At 37.1% G+C, this 13,412-nt stretch overlaps 1 protein-coding gene across 6 annotated transcripts in view; it reads right to left on the bottom strand.

The window, feature by feature from the left end:
- Window positions 1-3,110: 3,110 nt before the first annotated feature.
- The window catches only part of kdm4c (lysine (K)-specific demethylase 4C), a 31,193-nt gene continuing 20,891 nt past the window's right edge, over window positions 3,111-13,412 (bottom strand). For 4 of the 6 annotated variants that reach the window (XM_030147411.1, XM_030147400.1, XM_030147392.1 and 1 more), the window contains exons 18-22: window positions 9,439-9,633; window positions 6,618-6,788; window positions 5,319-5,438; window positions 4,316-4,408; window positions 3,111-4,172 (exon numbers count right to left, since the gene is read on the bottom strand). In XM_030147411.1, coding sequence (XP_030003271.1) covers window positions 4,005-4,172; window positions 4,316-4,408; window positions 5,319-5,438; window positions 6,618-6,788; window positions 9,439-9,633 — 747 coding nt within the window. In that variant the 3' untranslated portion in view covers window positions 3,111-4,004. The remainder of the gene's footprint in view (window positions 4,173-4,315; window positions 4,409-5,318; window positions 5,439-6,617; window positions 6,789-9,438; window positions 9,634-13,412) is intronic. The other 2 variants (XM_030147420.1, XM_030147436.1) reach the window with 2 other exon arrangements.

Raw genomic sequence — 13,412 nt, 5'->3', positions numbered from 1 at the left:
TATCTATCTATCTATCTATCTATCTATCTATCTATCATTTTGGAACCACTGATTTAAAGGTTTTGAATTGAATGAATGAATGAATTAGAAATGAATTGGAAACTGAAAATTTAACTTTAATACATCTGAAATAACTGCACCTACATAGTAAAGGTAAAAAAAAAAAATCTCACTGAACAATGAATCAAAACAATGTTTATATAACGCATACAGTTCACTCCAGGTAAGGGAGGAATGGAGTGTACTTTCTGGCTCATATATATATATATATATATATATATATATATATATATATATATATATATATATATATATATATATGTACACTGAACAAAAATATAAATGCACGACTTTTGTTTTTGCTCCCATTTTTCATGAGCTGAACTGAAAGATCTAAAACTTTTTCTGTGTACACACAAGGTTTATTTCTCTCAAATATTGTTCACAAATCTGTCTAAATTTGTGTTAGTGAACACTTCTCCTTTGCTGAGATAATCCATCCACCTCACAGGTGTGGCATATCAAGATGCTGATTAGACAGCATGATTTTTGCACAGGTGTGCCTTAGGCTGGCCACAATAAAAAGCCACTCTAAAATGTGCAGTTTTATTACACAGCACAATACCAAAGATGTCACAAGTTTTGAGGTAATATGCAATTGGCATGCTGACTTCAGGAATGTCCACCAGAGCTTTTGCCTGTGAATTGAATGTTAATTTCTCTGCCATAAGCCATCTCCAAAGGTGTTTCAGAGAATTCATGAAGAAGACTGTGCGAGGAAAATGGTGGTCACACCAAATACTGACTGGTTTTCTGACCCCCCTGGACCACCCAATACAGTAAAAGTGCACATTTTAGAGTGGCCTTTTATTGTGGCCAGCCTAAGTCACACCTGTGCAATAATCCTGCTGTCTAATCAGCATCTTGATATGCCACACCTGTGAGGTGGATGGATTATCTCAGCAAAGGACAAAGGAGAAGTGCTCACTAACACAGATTTAGACAAATTTATGAACATTATTTGAGAGAAATAGGCCTTTTGTGTACATAGAAAAAGTTTTAGATCTTTGCGTTCAGCTCATGAAAAACGGGAGCAAAAACAAGTCGTGCATTTATATTTTTGTTCAGTGTATATATATATATATATATATATATATATATATATATATCCTCATTAACAAGTATTTTTATTTGTAATTTTTATTCTGATCAATTACAAGAAATTTCAGGCGACCCCAAGGTTGAAAAACACTGCTGCTTTAAATGGTTACTTTAATGAAGCATTATAATGGATTTACATTTATTCTCAAATCTATTTAGACAATTTAAGGTACTTATTGATTTAAATATTAAAAAAAAAAAAAAAAGTAATGTAGCAGTCCTTGGAGACCAGTGGATGAAAGCTGCTAAATACAGCCATGCAGCAGATTATATTGACAGCATTTGCGCTTTCTGTGATTATACAGTACTGTGGAAAAGTCTTCAACTACCTTTAGTTTTGTCCTTTTATTTTAAAGTTTGAAATGAGCACATGTTTATTTCTCATTCTCTTTTATTCAGATGCGACAAGAAAATACAGGGAATATATGCACAGCCCTAAAAGACACAAAAAAAAAACCCTGAACTTAATGGGTTGTAAAGGTTAAAGTCACTCTTTCGATTGACCCCTGACCCCATGACAAGAAGCAGCACAAACTGTTCAGAGCATCTGACCTGTGCTGAATGAAACCTGGTATAAAACATCAGAAAACAAGTGGTGCCAGGCACAACAAACCCCACCCCTCACATGTATTTCGCCCATTATAAGTAAATGGTAAGATTTTAAAAATCATTAAAAAAAATCTAACTTTGACCCGCTTTTCCTAAAATGTAATACGATCTATTCTGGGTCATTGGCAATCTGTAAACCCTGTTTGGTATGGATTGAAGCAGCAGTTTTGCTGCTAAAGCGTTAAACAAAGAAACAAACCAAACCAAAAACAATACACCTTGCCTCCCCTTCAGGGAGCGGGGTAATTAATCCAATAAAGCTCATATTGTCTGAACATAAAGGTTCAAGACATGATAAGTGCAAAGGAAGGTCACAGTTTGGTTTGTGGAAGCTTTTCTCCCTGCTATACATACTTCACATATATCCAGATTGGATCTTAAAAAAGAGACTGAGAAATGCATGTGTGGGTCATTAAAACTTTACTAAACAAAAAAGCTAAAGGTGGCTTAAGCCTTTGGCGCAGTACTGTAGGTGTATATTATATTCCATAATAGAGTCAAGCCCGTCAAGTTGAGTCTAAAACAGTCGCTATGGACAAACATTTTTGGCATCATTGGCATGAAGCTGAGAATCCAGCCTTTTTCTACAACTTTGTTTTTTGGGGTGTGTAATGAGCATTTCAGCCTCACAGGGACTCGCATGGCTATAAACTTTTAGGCCTGTTAAATCCATATAGAGAAACAGATCCAGGCTACAGACTGCAGTTAGTGGAAAGCCGCAGCTGAAAGGCCTTTGCTCGTTCATGTCTGACTTGTCATTGTAAAGGCAGGGTGAATTATCTCCTACTGCCTCTACCAGGCTGTGCAGAGACTGTTTCGCTTCTGGGACTCAGGCAGAACATTTGAGACTGTGCTGGATGAGCTATAAGCTGTGGCATGGTTAACGGTGGGCGTCAAGACAAAGTAATGCATTGTTTCAGAAGTTGAGCTACATAGTCACACTCTGAAATGACAGAAATGTACATTACTGACCTGTCAGAGACAAAACAAACTCAAGTAATTTCATTAAAATAAACTCAGCTTATTAAAAAGTTTAGTCATAATAATCAACTTCTCTAAAGATGATTTGACAGTCCCGGTAACACATTATATACAAGCTGGTGTTGTCTCACCTATAATGTATATGACCTAGGTGTCATGTTTGGGTTTTTTTTCTTTTTTTTGGACCAGACATTTATTCCAAAGGAGTAGTTAAAAGTAACTATAGCCCTTTTTAATTCGACTGGAGAAGACCCAAAAGAACTTCACTGTCAAAGTGACTTATGTAACTCTCTCGTCTGCCACTGCACTTGGAAATGCTAATTTCATTCTTAATTATTAAAGAAACACTGACAATCAAATAACAAAAACATATGTATTTTTTATTTTGTTTTCCTTACAGCAGTTAGCAACAGCTTAACTATAGCAAGCCAAAAATAAATACAAATTTTAAATAATTTCAACAATGTGTTTCATTCGACAGAGCGACAGTAGCATTTCACGTTAGTTGGGCACATAATCAAACACGAGTCCATGGCTTCCTGTCTGGATTTTTATGCTTCCCTTTTCAATGTATTTCTGATTTTCATCCAATTCATCTTAATTATTACTTATTTTTCTATTTCAAATGCTAATTTACTGATTTGTCAGCATGGGTCAAAAATATGCAGAGAGGAAGTGACTGTCATGTGCTTGGATATGGCCCAGCAGAAGCAGGTAAGAGACGATGTTTAACATGCAGGGAGAAACAGTTCAGACATGAGGAAAATACTACAAGGAAAGTGCATAAATATTGAAAATAAAACTGGAAATAACAGACTCCAAAAAGCTACCGTAGGCAAGCTATTTAGAAAAATCTCAGCACATTTCAAATTTTCCATGTACAAAGAAAAAGTTTATTTCAAAAAGGGTGAAGTGACAAAATGTGAGTCACGTTTTTTTCCCTGACTGAGGTGAAAGCACTAGGCAACTGAGGCGACGATGCCCTCCGCCGTCCAACCACAATCCATCCTGAGCCTGTCCACACCGGCTAACACTGAATTATAATGTACAAGCACCTATAATTCAGCATCCATCTAAAAGCGCATCACCCGTTCCCTGGTCTGTTTACAGGTAAGTTTTGTGGGTAATAGTTAAGATGGAAGTAGATCCAAAAAGCTTACACACAGGCGTACTCACACTCACACAAACAACCTCCCGTCTACATCCGCTGTTAATTCAGTGCATTCGTATGTCATTGATCCTTCTCCATGACTTCATTTCCCTTTGTGGCTGCGTTGCTCCCATGTGCTTTTGGCAGTTGTACGGAGGCCTGGCAGGGCCACATAGTCTTTCTGGAACCGTGAGTTGGGGGTTCTCTGCCGCTTCCTCTCTCCCTGCGTGGTAAAGAAGGCGTCTTGGAAACGCATGCTTGAGGCCGTGGACTGAAGGACATAAGAGAGGAATGTCAGTGAGTACAAGGCAAAAAGTCCAGACTGGGAACAAGTTTTCTCAATTTTACAAACTACATGTATGTTTTAACCTTTATTAAAACGGTTAAAGTTTTCCCATTAAGTCTAATACTTACAAGTCTACGCTTCACCTTTTTAGGGAGGTCTTCATCTAACGTGTAGACATCTTCTCTCTTTGCCAGCACCTGAGATCCATCTTCAAACTCCACCTGGACACCAAAAATATTACTTTTACTTTTAAAGTTTGAGGGAGTCATTTCACAATATCAGTATCCTGCAGTGTAATTTTTTTTTTTTTTTTAACAGTCAGAACGTCAACATTTTTCAAGTCTCAGTGATGAAACACAAGCAGCTCTATCAATCCAACGTGATAGATAAATAAAAATATCAACGGATTTTCATTTTAACCCCTAACCACAAGAATGAACACAAAGTTTTCCTTTTGTGAAACTCAACTTGAAATTATTTTATTTCTTAACACACCTTGACAATGGAAAATTTGTGTTCATCTTTTTCTCTAAAATCTGACCTATCTTAAACTGAGTGTGTGCGTCACAGATGCATTTGTGCATAACTAATGGTTGACGCCCAGCTCAACTAAATAAAGCTTTAAGTGGAAGCTGCATGACTCTTAGCTTACTGAATATTTCATTGAGTTTGAATAATGCAGATTGTCACCTCCTCCTCATCCTCCACTTCTCGCTCTGTCTCGCTCCCTCTGTCCGTCTTCTCTCTGCCCATCTGCTTTCACTTTGTGTCTGAATAGCTTTTGCTGCCTATATATCTCTCTTTTCATCCTGCCATCATCTTCCATCTCCTCTTCACTTCTCTCCTTCAGTCACCACGACTTCAGCACCTTCTTCAATCTCTGTCTCAAGTGTGCTCTCTCCTTTTTTTTTTTTTTTTTGTAACTCCACCTTTCTAAACATAAATCTGAGGACCTTGATAATGTTCGTGTCACGACCATTCTGATGCTGTTCAACAAGTTCACTGTTGAACTTTGACTGACAGATGAAAATGCACTTTATAACTACATTTTTTGGAAAAGTCTGTATAATTAGAACTAAATCCCCCACTTCACCCTCTACTTTTCCCCACATTTGGTTTGGAAATGTGTACCTGATACATGTAGGAAACGTTGGATCCCAGGTATTTGGCACCGTAGAAGAGCCCATCAGGCCATTTCACTTGAACAGCTTCACCCACTTCAGGAGGACCCACGTTTAGACAATCTCTGCTCTAAATACAAGATGATTGTTAAATGACAACCTGAGGCCACATCTCCACCTCTGTTCAATCACACCCAAGGTTATATACCGGGATTATACACCCACATTTTCACCTCCAAACCAAGACCAAAGAGAGAAGTAGTTAGTAAGCAAATGTAAAAGGAATTTTAGGATTTATGTTGGTTATACTAAATAAGTTAATATTCCATGGTTGTTGGGATATCTTTGTATTCCAATAGTTTTTCCTTAGTTTAATTCTTTCCTGTACAAATAAAAATAGAGGACCCGTTAAATACATAAGCCTAATTTATCTCTATTCAACAAATATTTTAACAGTATTAACACTTTATTTGCCTTGCAATGTATTTCACATAACTATGTGCATTTTGTTCCAAAAAAAAAAAAAATCAGCCATCTAAGCCCCTCGTTTCCTGAACTGAAACGAATAATAAAGCCTTGAAGGTAGCCTGGGAATCCTGTGTGTTTACGTGTCCACACCACATTGGAGGTCAGATGTTTGTGCTGAAAACACCGTTACAAGTGTAGTTTTTTTTGTTCAGTAAAAATTGCTGGTCAAGGTGTGATTGTTTTGGTTTAAAAGTAGCAACAGAATCATATGAAAATGTTAGTCTTCTTTGATATCGACATGTGTCAAATTGTCTTGATGAGCTCAACAACAAACTGAATTAAGATTCATTCCAGATGAAGCTGCATACTTGGTTTTTTTTTTGACACTGCATTGACATCACAGCTACATTTCTCTAACAGTGTTAGGCTCACCATGGGAGACTACATTCACTTGAGATAATCCATTCATTTCAACTACTCAAGTTACTCATGTCAGTAATCACTTCCTGTCACCAGGACCACTCAGCAGTCCTCCAATGTTCTACTTTACTATAAATGGTCCTTTTAGTAATCTGTGTTCTTTTACAGTGATTCCAGAAAAGCTCAAACTGAAGAAAGCGATTTATGGGACTTTTAAATACAGTCATTTTGGAGATCAGGTTATGAAATGCTGAAAGGTTTTGTTGCATGCCATGCCATTTTAAGAACCAATAAACCTTACAGTTTAAAAAAAAAAAAAAAAAAAAAAGAGAGCTTCAAATTAAAGACATAACATCTGACATGACCTCGTACAGCAGGGAGGTGACCTCTTGAGCAGAAGTCTAATTAAACACATCCTCACCACTATATCCTCAGGGTAGGTATCGTTGGAGAAGGAGCCATCGTCGAACATAACCTCATAGAAGGTCTGGGAGGTGATCTGGGTGACCTTGGAGCTGTAGTAGCGTAGGTTCTTGTGTTTAGAGATCACCGTCTGGCCCAGTGAGATGGACGCTTGGCATGCTCGCTGCTTCTAATACAGACAGAAAGCAGAGAGCAGCCATTAAGCCCGGCAAAGCAAAATTATTACTCTATCATTTTAACTTAATGTCTCTGTGATAGTACAACAGTATATGACAAGCACTTAGGGTAGGTATTTGCATTTTAAAATGGTCAATTTACCCAAATTACAGGAAATGTACTGTATGCTGTTATTTGACTGTGGTGATATCTAGCCATGCACGTTGCTGGTTGTGAAATCTTTCACTTCAGCTGTCATCCAGTAGCAGTAGCTCTTTAGTATGTGATGCTCACACCACAAAAAAAAAAAAAAAAAAAAAAAAAAAAAAAACACACCAAGAAATGAGTCTTTCCATTAATTTTCTTCAGATACATAACACAGCTCACAGTTAAGTGTGAGCCGTCTTCAAAATGCTACCAAATGAAAGACTGTTAGGGGCAAATAAAACCAAAGGTATCTGCACAGGTGGGTGGGAAAACAAACATTGTATGATTTAATGTAGGTAAAGCTGATTCTGTATTTTTCAGCTGAGAAAAAAATATCTATTATACAATCTTACACTATATAGACAATACTATGATACAACTTACCTACAGCTTAACAGACTTCCCATGGATTTGGATTTGAAATATTATTGTGATAAAAATGTTCATGGCAGTTATTATTTATGGTCAAAATGTGACAATTTAATTTCAGAAATCGACAGGTAGAAGACTTAAAACCGTTACAATGATAAAAAAAAAATAAAAATAAAAATTCAACATAGAATTACGTAAAAACAACTTCTGAGGCATTTTGTTTTAGAGGACAAAATCAAAGTGTTTATTGCAGTGACATTTGTCATTATTATTTTGTAGACCTGTTACCAATGAGTTTACATGCACACTAATATTTCACTATTATTACAAATTTCATAATATTCTGCATTTGACATTACTCCAGTTTTATGAGGATTCTTTGAATATGTATCCAGAACCTTCAGAAAATTAATTCAATTTCTGGATTTTACTTGACTCCAGCTGACCACAAACAAGGGCCATGTGTAAAGACAAAGATCCTCTCTAGTAAAGATAGATGCTCTAAAGAAAAGACTACTGCTCAAGAGTCTCTGGTCCAAAGGACAAACACAGCTACTGTTAAACATCATGCCAGAGGATATCAACAGGTTTATACATAGCAGTAAATATCAGAAAGTCAACCTTTTCCAGAAAGTGTTTGAAGGAATTAAAGAATAAAGCAGAGTTCACACAGGGGACTTTCCATGAAACTGGGTTTATTTTAGTATCTGGCACTTTGCCAGCTTTTTAGACCCAATAATAAAAGAAATTGAGACATATTTTGTCACCGGATGTACTCAGTGATGACCTCAGATAAATGCAAGAAAGTATACTCTTGCTATGACTCATCCCAAAGTTAAATGAATGTTTAATAAAATATTGGGGACAAAAATGGGACCAAAATTGGAATCTTGAAAGCATCACTTGGAAAGGTCTTCTATACCACTATAAATAAAGACACTGTGTTAAATTTGACGATCCTTGTGGTTTTTCTAATCCAGAAATTCGTTTTTTCATGAATCAACAGTCTCATTCCAGGTTTCGTGCGTAACCAATCGTGTCCACTCGTGTAACATATGGAACCTGCCCAATTAAACACAAAAAAATCAGAAGTGATTTTGCAACAGCCGTAATTTTTGTGAAACACTCTGCCTTGCATATTTACTTCAATTCCCAAAATGCACCTGTAAGAGAATAAAGAAATATTCAACAAAATAGCAGCGCATAATTTTCGTGTCCTTTTTCCCTTTGTTACGTCGGGGTAATCATTGCATGCAGAATCATCCACGCACTGATGGAATACTGACTAGTCATAATTTCAGGGGGAAACTCCAATATCACTGAGTTGTCTGTAGATTTTCCTTGTGTTGTAGTGTGGGTATTGGGGGGAAAAAACCTGAAAAGAAAAAGATGAAGGAGCTCATTGTAGAAACCTAACGTCTGAGTTAGATGCAGATTTTTGTATGCGCGTGTCACATAAAAATGTGTTATGTCTGAAAAATAGTTTCTTTTATCTCAGTAAATATTTCTTTTTAAAATACACCCAAAGTGCTTCCAAACTTGCTTCATAACATTAGCATACATCTTGTTTGAATTGTTAGCCCCTTTGTCCTGCTTTTAGGTACCAGTTTCATAGAAGCACCCACAGTCAAACATATTCTACCAGTGGAACATTTTGAACAAGCTTTGTCTTTAATGGGGTACGCGTGACTTCATGTAAACAGGATTATTAGAGAAATATTCATCTTCACTGGCCATATGAACAGTTTATTCTGAATAGTGTCTTTTCTGGAGAAAAAGGGGGGGGGGACTATGGCAGTAGTGTGCACGTAAACAGTCACTGAAACGCCTGATTCAATGCGTCTCAATACTTTTGTCCATATGGTGAATATTTGAAGATCTTTAAGAATTCAATAAGCATGCATAGTTACATTACAATATAATCAATCTGCATTCTTTACCTTATGTATTAAAAATGACCATGACTCTTAATGCACAGAGCAGACACCCTGCTTTAAATGTGTTCAGCAGACCCTCCCATTGGTCTGTGTACTACAATCAATTTGTTCTAAGTACAACTCTGCAACACCTGTCCAATAACTTACAGCTGATGAACTCCGTGATTGGTGTCTATGGCAGGTGATTGACACCACATATGGCCAATCATCCGGTTCCATGATTACACCAGCAGCATGGGCACAGGTCACATGAAAGGAGGTTGGACACCGGCCACATGAACACTGGATACAAGCACCTGCCTGCCGCTTCCCTGCGCAGCGCTTACGACAATAGATGCACTTCTGTAAACACATACAGACCAGAGCAAACTGTAAACACCAAAACCTGACTGGTAAGGACTAACAAATATTTTATACAACACATCAGTAACATGGAGAATTTAAAGGCGCACTTATGATAGAAATACCAAGAAAAAGTTAGGAGGCTGAAGCATAAAATGACAGAACTGTCTTATGATTTGCATGATGTATTCCTCAGCACATGGAGTATGCAAATACTGTATGTAAAATAAATTAACAACTTCACTAATCAGGGATGTCTGCCTTGGTTTTACATAAATCAGTGAGAAAAGTAATTTTCCAAAAATCAAAGTACAAGACCTTCTATTATGATTTTCTTCCCATCTCCCTGGTTGTGTTTCATTGGAAACGACTCCAAACTGACTGACATTGTGTTTCATTATAACATTAAAAGAAACCAGATCTTATTCAACAGTGTAGACCTTGGAGAAAGATCTAAACAAGTGCTCTAAAAATCAGCAATTCCGCTTGAAAGACTTTGAATACGGGCTCAAGAAAAACGGTGGTGAACAAAAGACAAAATACCACTAAGTGAATCATTGCTTCGTTGTGCCATAAACCTCTCTAACATCATTTAAAACCATTATGTGCTCCAAATAATCATATCTGTGAAATCCGCTCAACCACTCTGTTATTGGAGACAGTGGTGTAAACAAAATGGAGATACTGGAGAATAAAATGAGAAGAAAGTGTTATAACACGACCCCAGCTCTAACAGTCAACAGAAACATGTTATTTCACCACTACAATACAAGTAAAGCCTCAAATAAGATCACTACGATGACATCATTAGAGGTTTCCACAACAAACCAGAGCTACAGCGTCTGTGTTGTGGTATTTTTTTCCCTGTTTTGAGGTCTGTGAGTACTACCACAGACATTGAACACTGGAGGATGTAACACACATGCACGTCATATACACAAACACTACCATGCATCCAAGCACAAACACACTCACACCTATATTTTTAAGGCGATCCGTGGGTTTTCTGCACCAAACAGCCCATCAAGTCCATTTCCTCTGCTGTGGTATCGCCCCACTCCTCCTCTCCCACAAATCCTCCGCTATCCCACTAACGGAAGAAAATGACGACATCCTCCCATTATAACCCTGTTCCTCTTTCACCCCTCTCGCCATCTCACTCCATTTCCTTTTCTTTCCCTCCATCTGCGCTCTCTTCTTCGCTTCACTTCCCTGCCCTGTCTTCCTCTCTCTCGATGCTTCACATCCTTCTGAAGGTAATTTATTCATTAATGTAATTCCAGGCAATCCATATGGAAATATCATATATGTTGACAGATAATATGCCTATGTAATTCCCTTTAGAATATGCCTGAGCAATAAATGAGCTCAAGTGAGACTTGGCTGCTTTATATTATGAATTCTAGCCTATTTAAAACCTCATCACATGTTAACTGTCATATAAATGTCTTATACCAAAAGAAGTGCTTGATGTGCCTAAACAGCATTAAGTGGGGCTACAGATACCAAGATATTTAACTTTGCTGGTGTATGTAAATATATGTATACTAGAGAACACTGAACCCCCTGAGAAGGATAACATAGTGTTTGATAGGTGGTTAAAAAAGGTGATGCTGTGCGAATCCAAAACTTTTAAATATCTCTTTTATTCTCATCTAATCCTCTGAAATAAATGCCCTTTGCTCATTTCTCTCAAAAATCAATAGCTGATCTAATTAGTAAAACAAGACTGCATTAATTAAATTTAACCTCTACAGGAGAACTGATTTTGCCTTTACAATTATCAGCTTAGCCTTCTTAATTCAGATAGCAGCAGAGGATCAAAAGGTACTGTGTACAGTGAGACTCGGAAAAGTCCTCTTTTCTTCTTGTAATATCCCACAAAAGGCAATCTGAATGCTTAATTTTAAAAGGGTGATGAAAATCCTTAACTTCATCTCTTTTTTTCTGTTAATCAAGTTTCTGTGGCTTCACGGTTCCTTCATTTCTGCACATTCACTCACTGCTTTTCTTGGTGACTAACTTGGCCTACATTTCCTAAAGTCTTTTTCCCGTACCTCCTGCATTATGGACAGCAACACACTGATGAACCGGCCTGACTGTCTCGTCCACATATTGAGGCCAGGATGACAAGATTCTGACTGGCATGTAATACACCCAGTCTGTGCAAGAAGTGTAAGTGTGTTTGTAAGGGAATATTTTTATATAAACACTGATTGCAAACCAAAATTTAAGAGAACATTGACTTATGTTATTAGATTCTTGTAGTTTTATGTTTAATACACTTGTGTATGCATGTATATATGAAAGTATAACCCACTTTTCCTCATGCTGGAGCCTTCTCTTGGGTGTATTTGGGGGGCTGTGTTGAGCCATGCGTTAAGAACATTCCCACAGTAAATTATGAATGTGTATGTGTGCGCTGCTGTGTGCGTGTGTTGTGTGATAGTAAATTATAAATGTACTGAGCCGCTGCAGGGGCAATGGGTCCATTGCAAACCTGAAAACACATGTCCCAAAACTGAAATGATGCACAAAAGAAGGAAAAATGTATACAAAAAACAATATCACTCAGTGTAAACATTAGTCTGTGTTGTCATTAACGCCAACGATTCCTTAAAGATAGAAGTCATGTTCTTTTTCAAGCTACACCGTGTGTGATGGACTCTATTATTTATTAAAACCATGATGCACTGTATTTTATGTTTTACCTTAAGTTAGACCTCACAGGGGTTGTTAGAAGATGTCCATCTGTTTTATCATCAACTGAAGCGCAGGTCTGTCCAAAAAGGACTTGTGTCAGCACGTAATTAGTGAAAAATTGGCAGCAGGAATTATGGGCTTTTACAATTACACAGAGCGAGTACACAGTCTGTTGGCACTGATGTGTCTAAAGATCAGAGGCTCATCTTAGAAGGATGAAAACTACTTTATATACTTACACTGCATGAGTTTCAAACATTTAGTGCTGCTCGAATGCTCAAAGTATAACCTGCAGTGTGTCCTGAGCAAACATTGACATTGTGGTAAACTTTAACAGCTATAGGAAGGAAATGTATTTTAAAAGATCATTAATGTTGGGGCCATGTGAAGGCCTTTTTATAGCTGTCCTGCCCTTCCTAGTCAGGAACACAATTTTCATTTTGTTCAGATTTGGCACAGTGAAAGGGGAACGTTGTGGTTTGTGCTTTCACATCCAAATGAGCTTAATTGCATGTGGTGTGAGTAGATATGAACCATATCCCTGTAAATACCCTGCGGGTAATGTCACTGTGTCCACAAAGTTAGTGTCCCATGTCGGTGACAGTGCAGTGGTATCCTCTGAAGCTATTTTTCGGTTAATCACTCATGTTTAAGTCTGCATAAGTCTCTGCTGTGAAGAATGACAGCTGACATTTAATATCTACACCTCATTTTATTATTGTACAGCATTAAACTATAAAGTGGTCCTGATATTAAGTCTACTCTGCTTTATGTAAATAAGGGTGGACTTAATCCTGAAAAGACCTTTTAATATATTAGGGCTACATAAATTTGGAAAACTGAGACTACATTTTTTCCTGAATATATATTACAATATTACAGACTTAAAACCTGAATTTGGAAAAAAATAATCTTTATAGAGTAAGAGGGGATTTTGTAGGAGAGTTTATCTGCACAGAAAACAATAATAATCATTTTTTAAAAGCTGAAAAAATACTAGTCACTCTACGAACATTTACTGAGACTAAACCATCCTAAGATAATGAGTTTTTTAAGTTAACTTGTGGTGAATATTA

The sequence above is a fragment of the Sphaeramia orbicularis genome, chromosome 1, assembly GCF_902148855.1.
Source record: "Sphaeramia orbicularis chromosome 1, fSphaOr1.1, whole genome shotgun sequence".
Classification (NCBI taxonomy): Eukaryota; Metazoa; Chordata; class Actinopteri; order Kurtiformes; family Apogonidae; genus Sphaeramia; species Sphaeramia orbicularis.
Note: the sequence above shows the minus strand (reverse complement) of the source record. Positions and strands in the feature narration are given on the sequence as shown.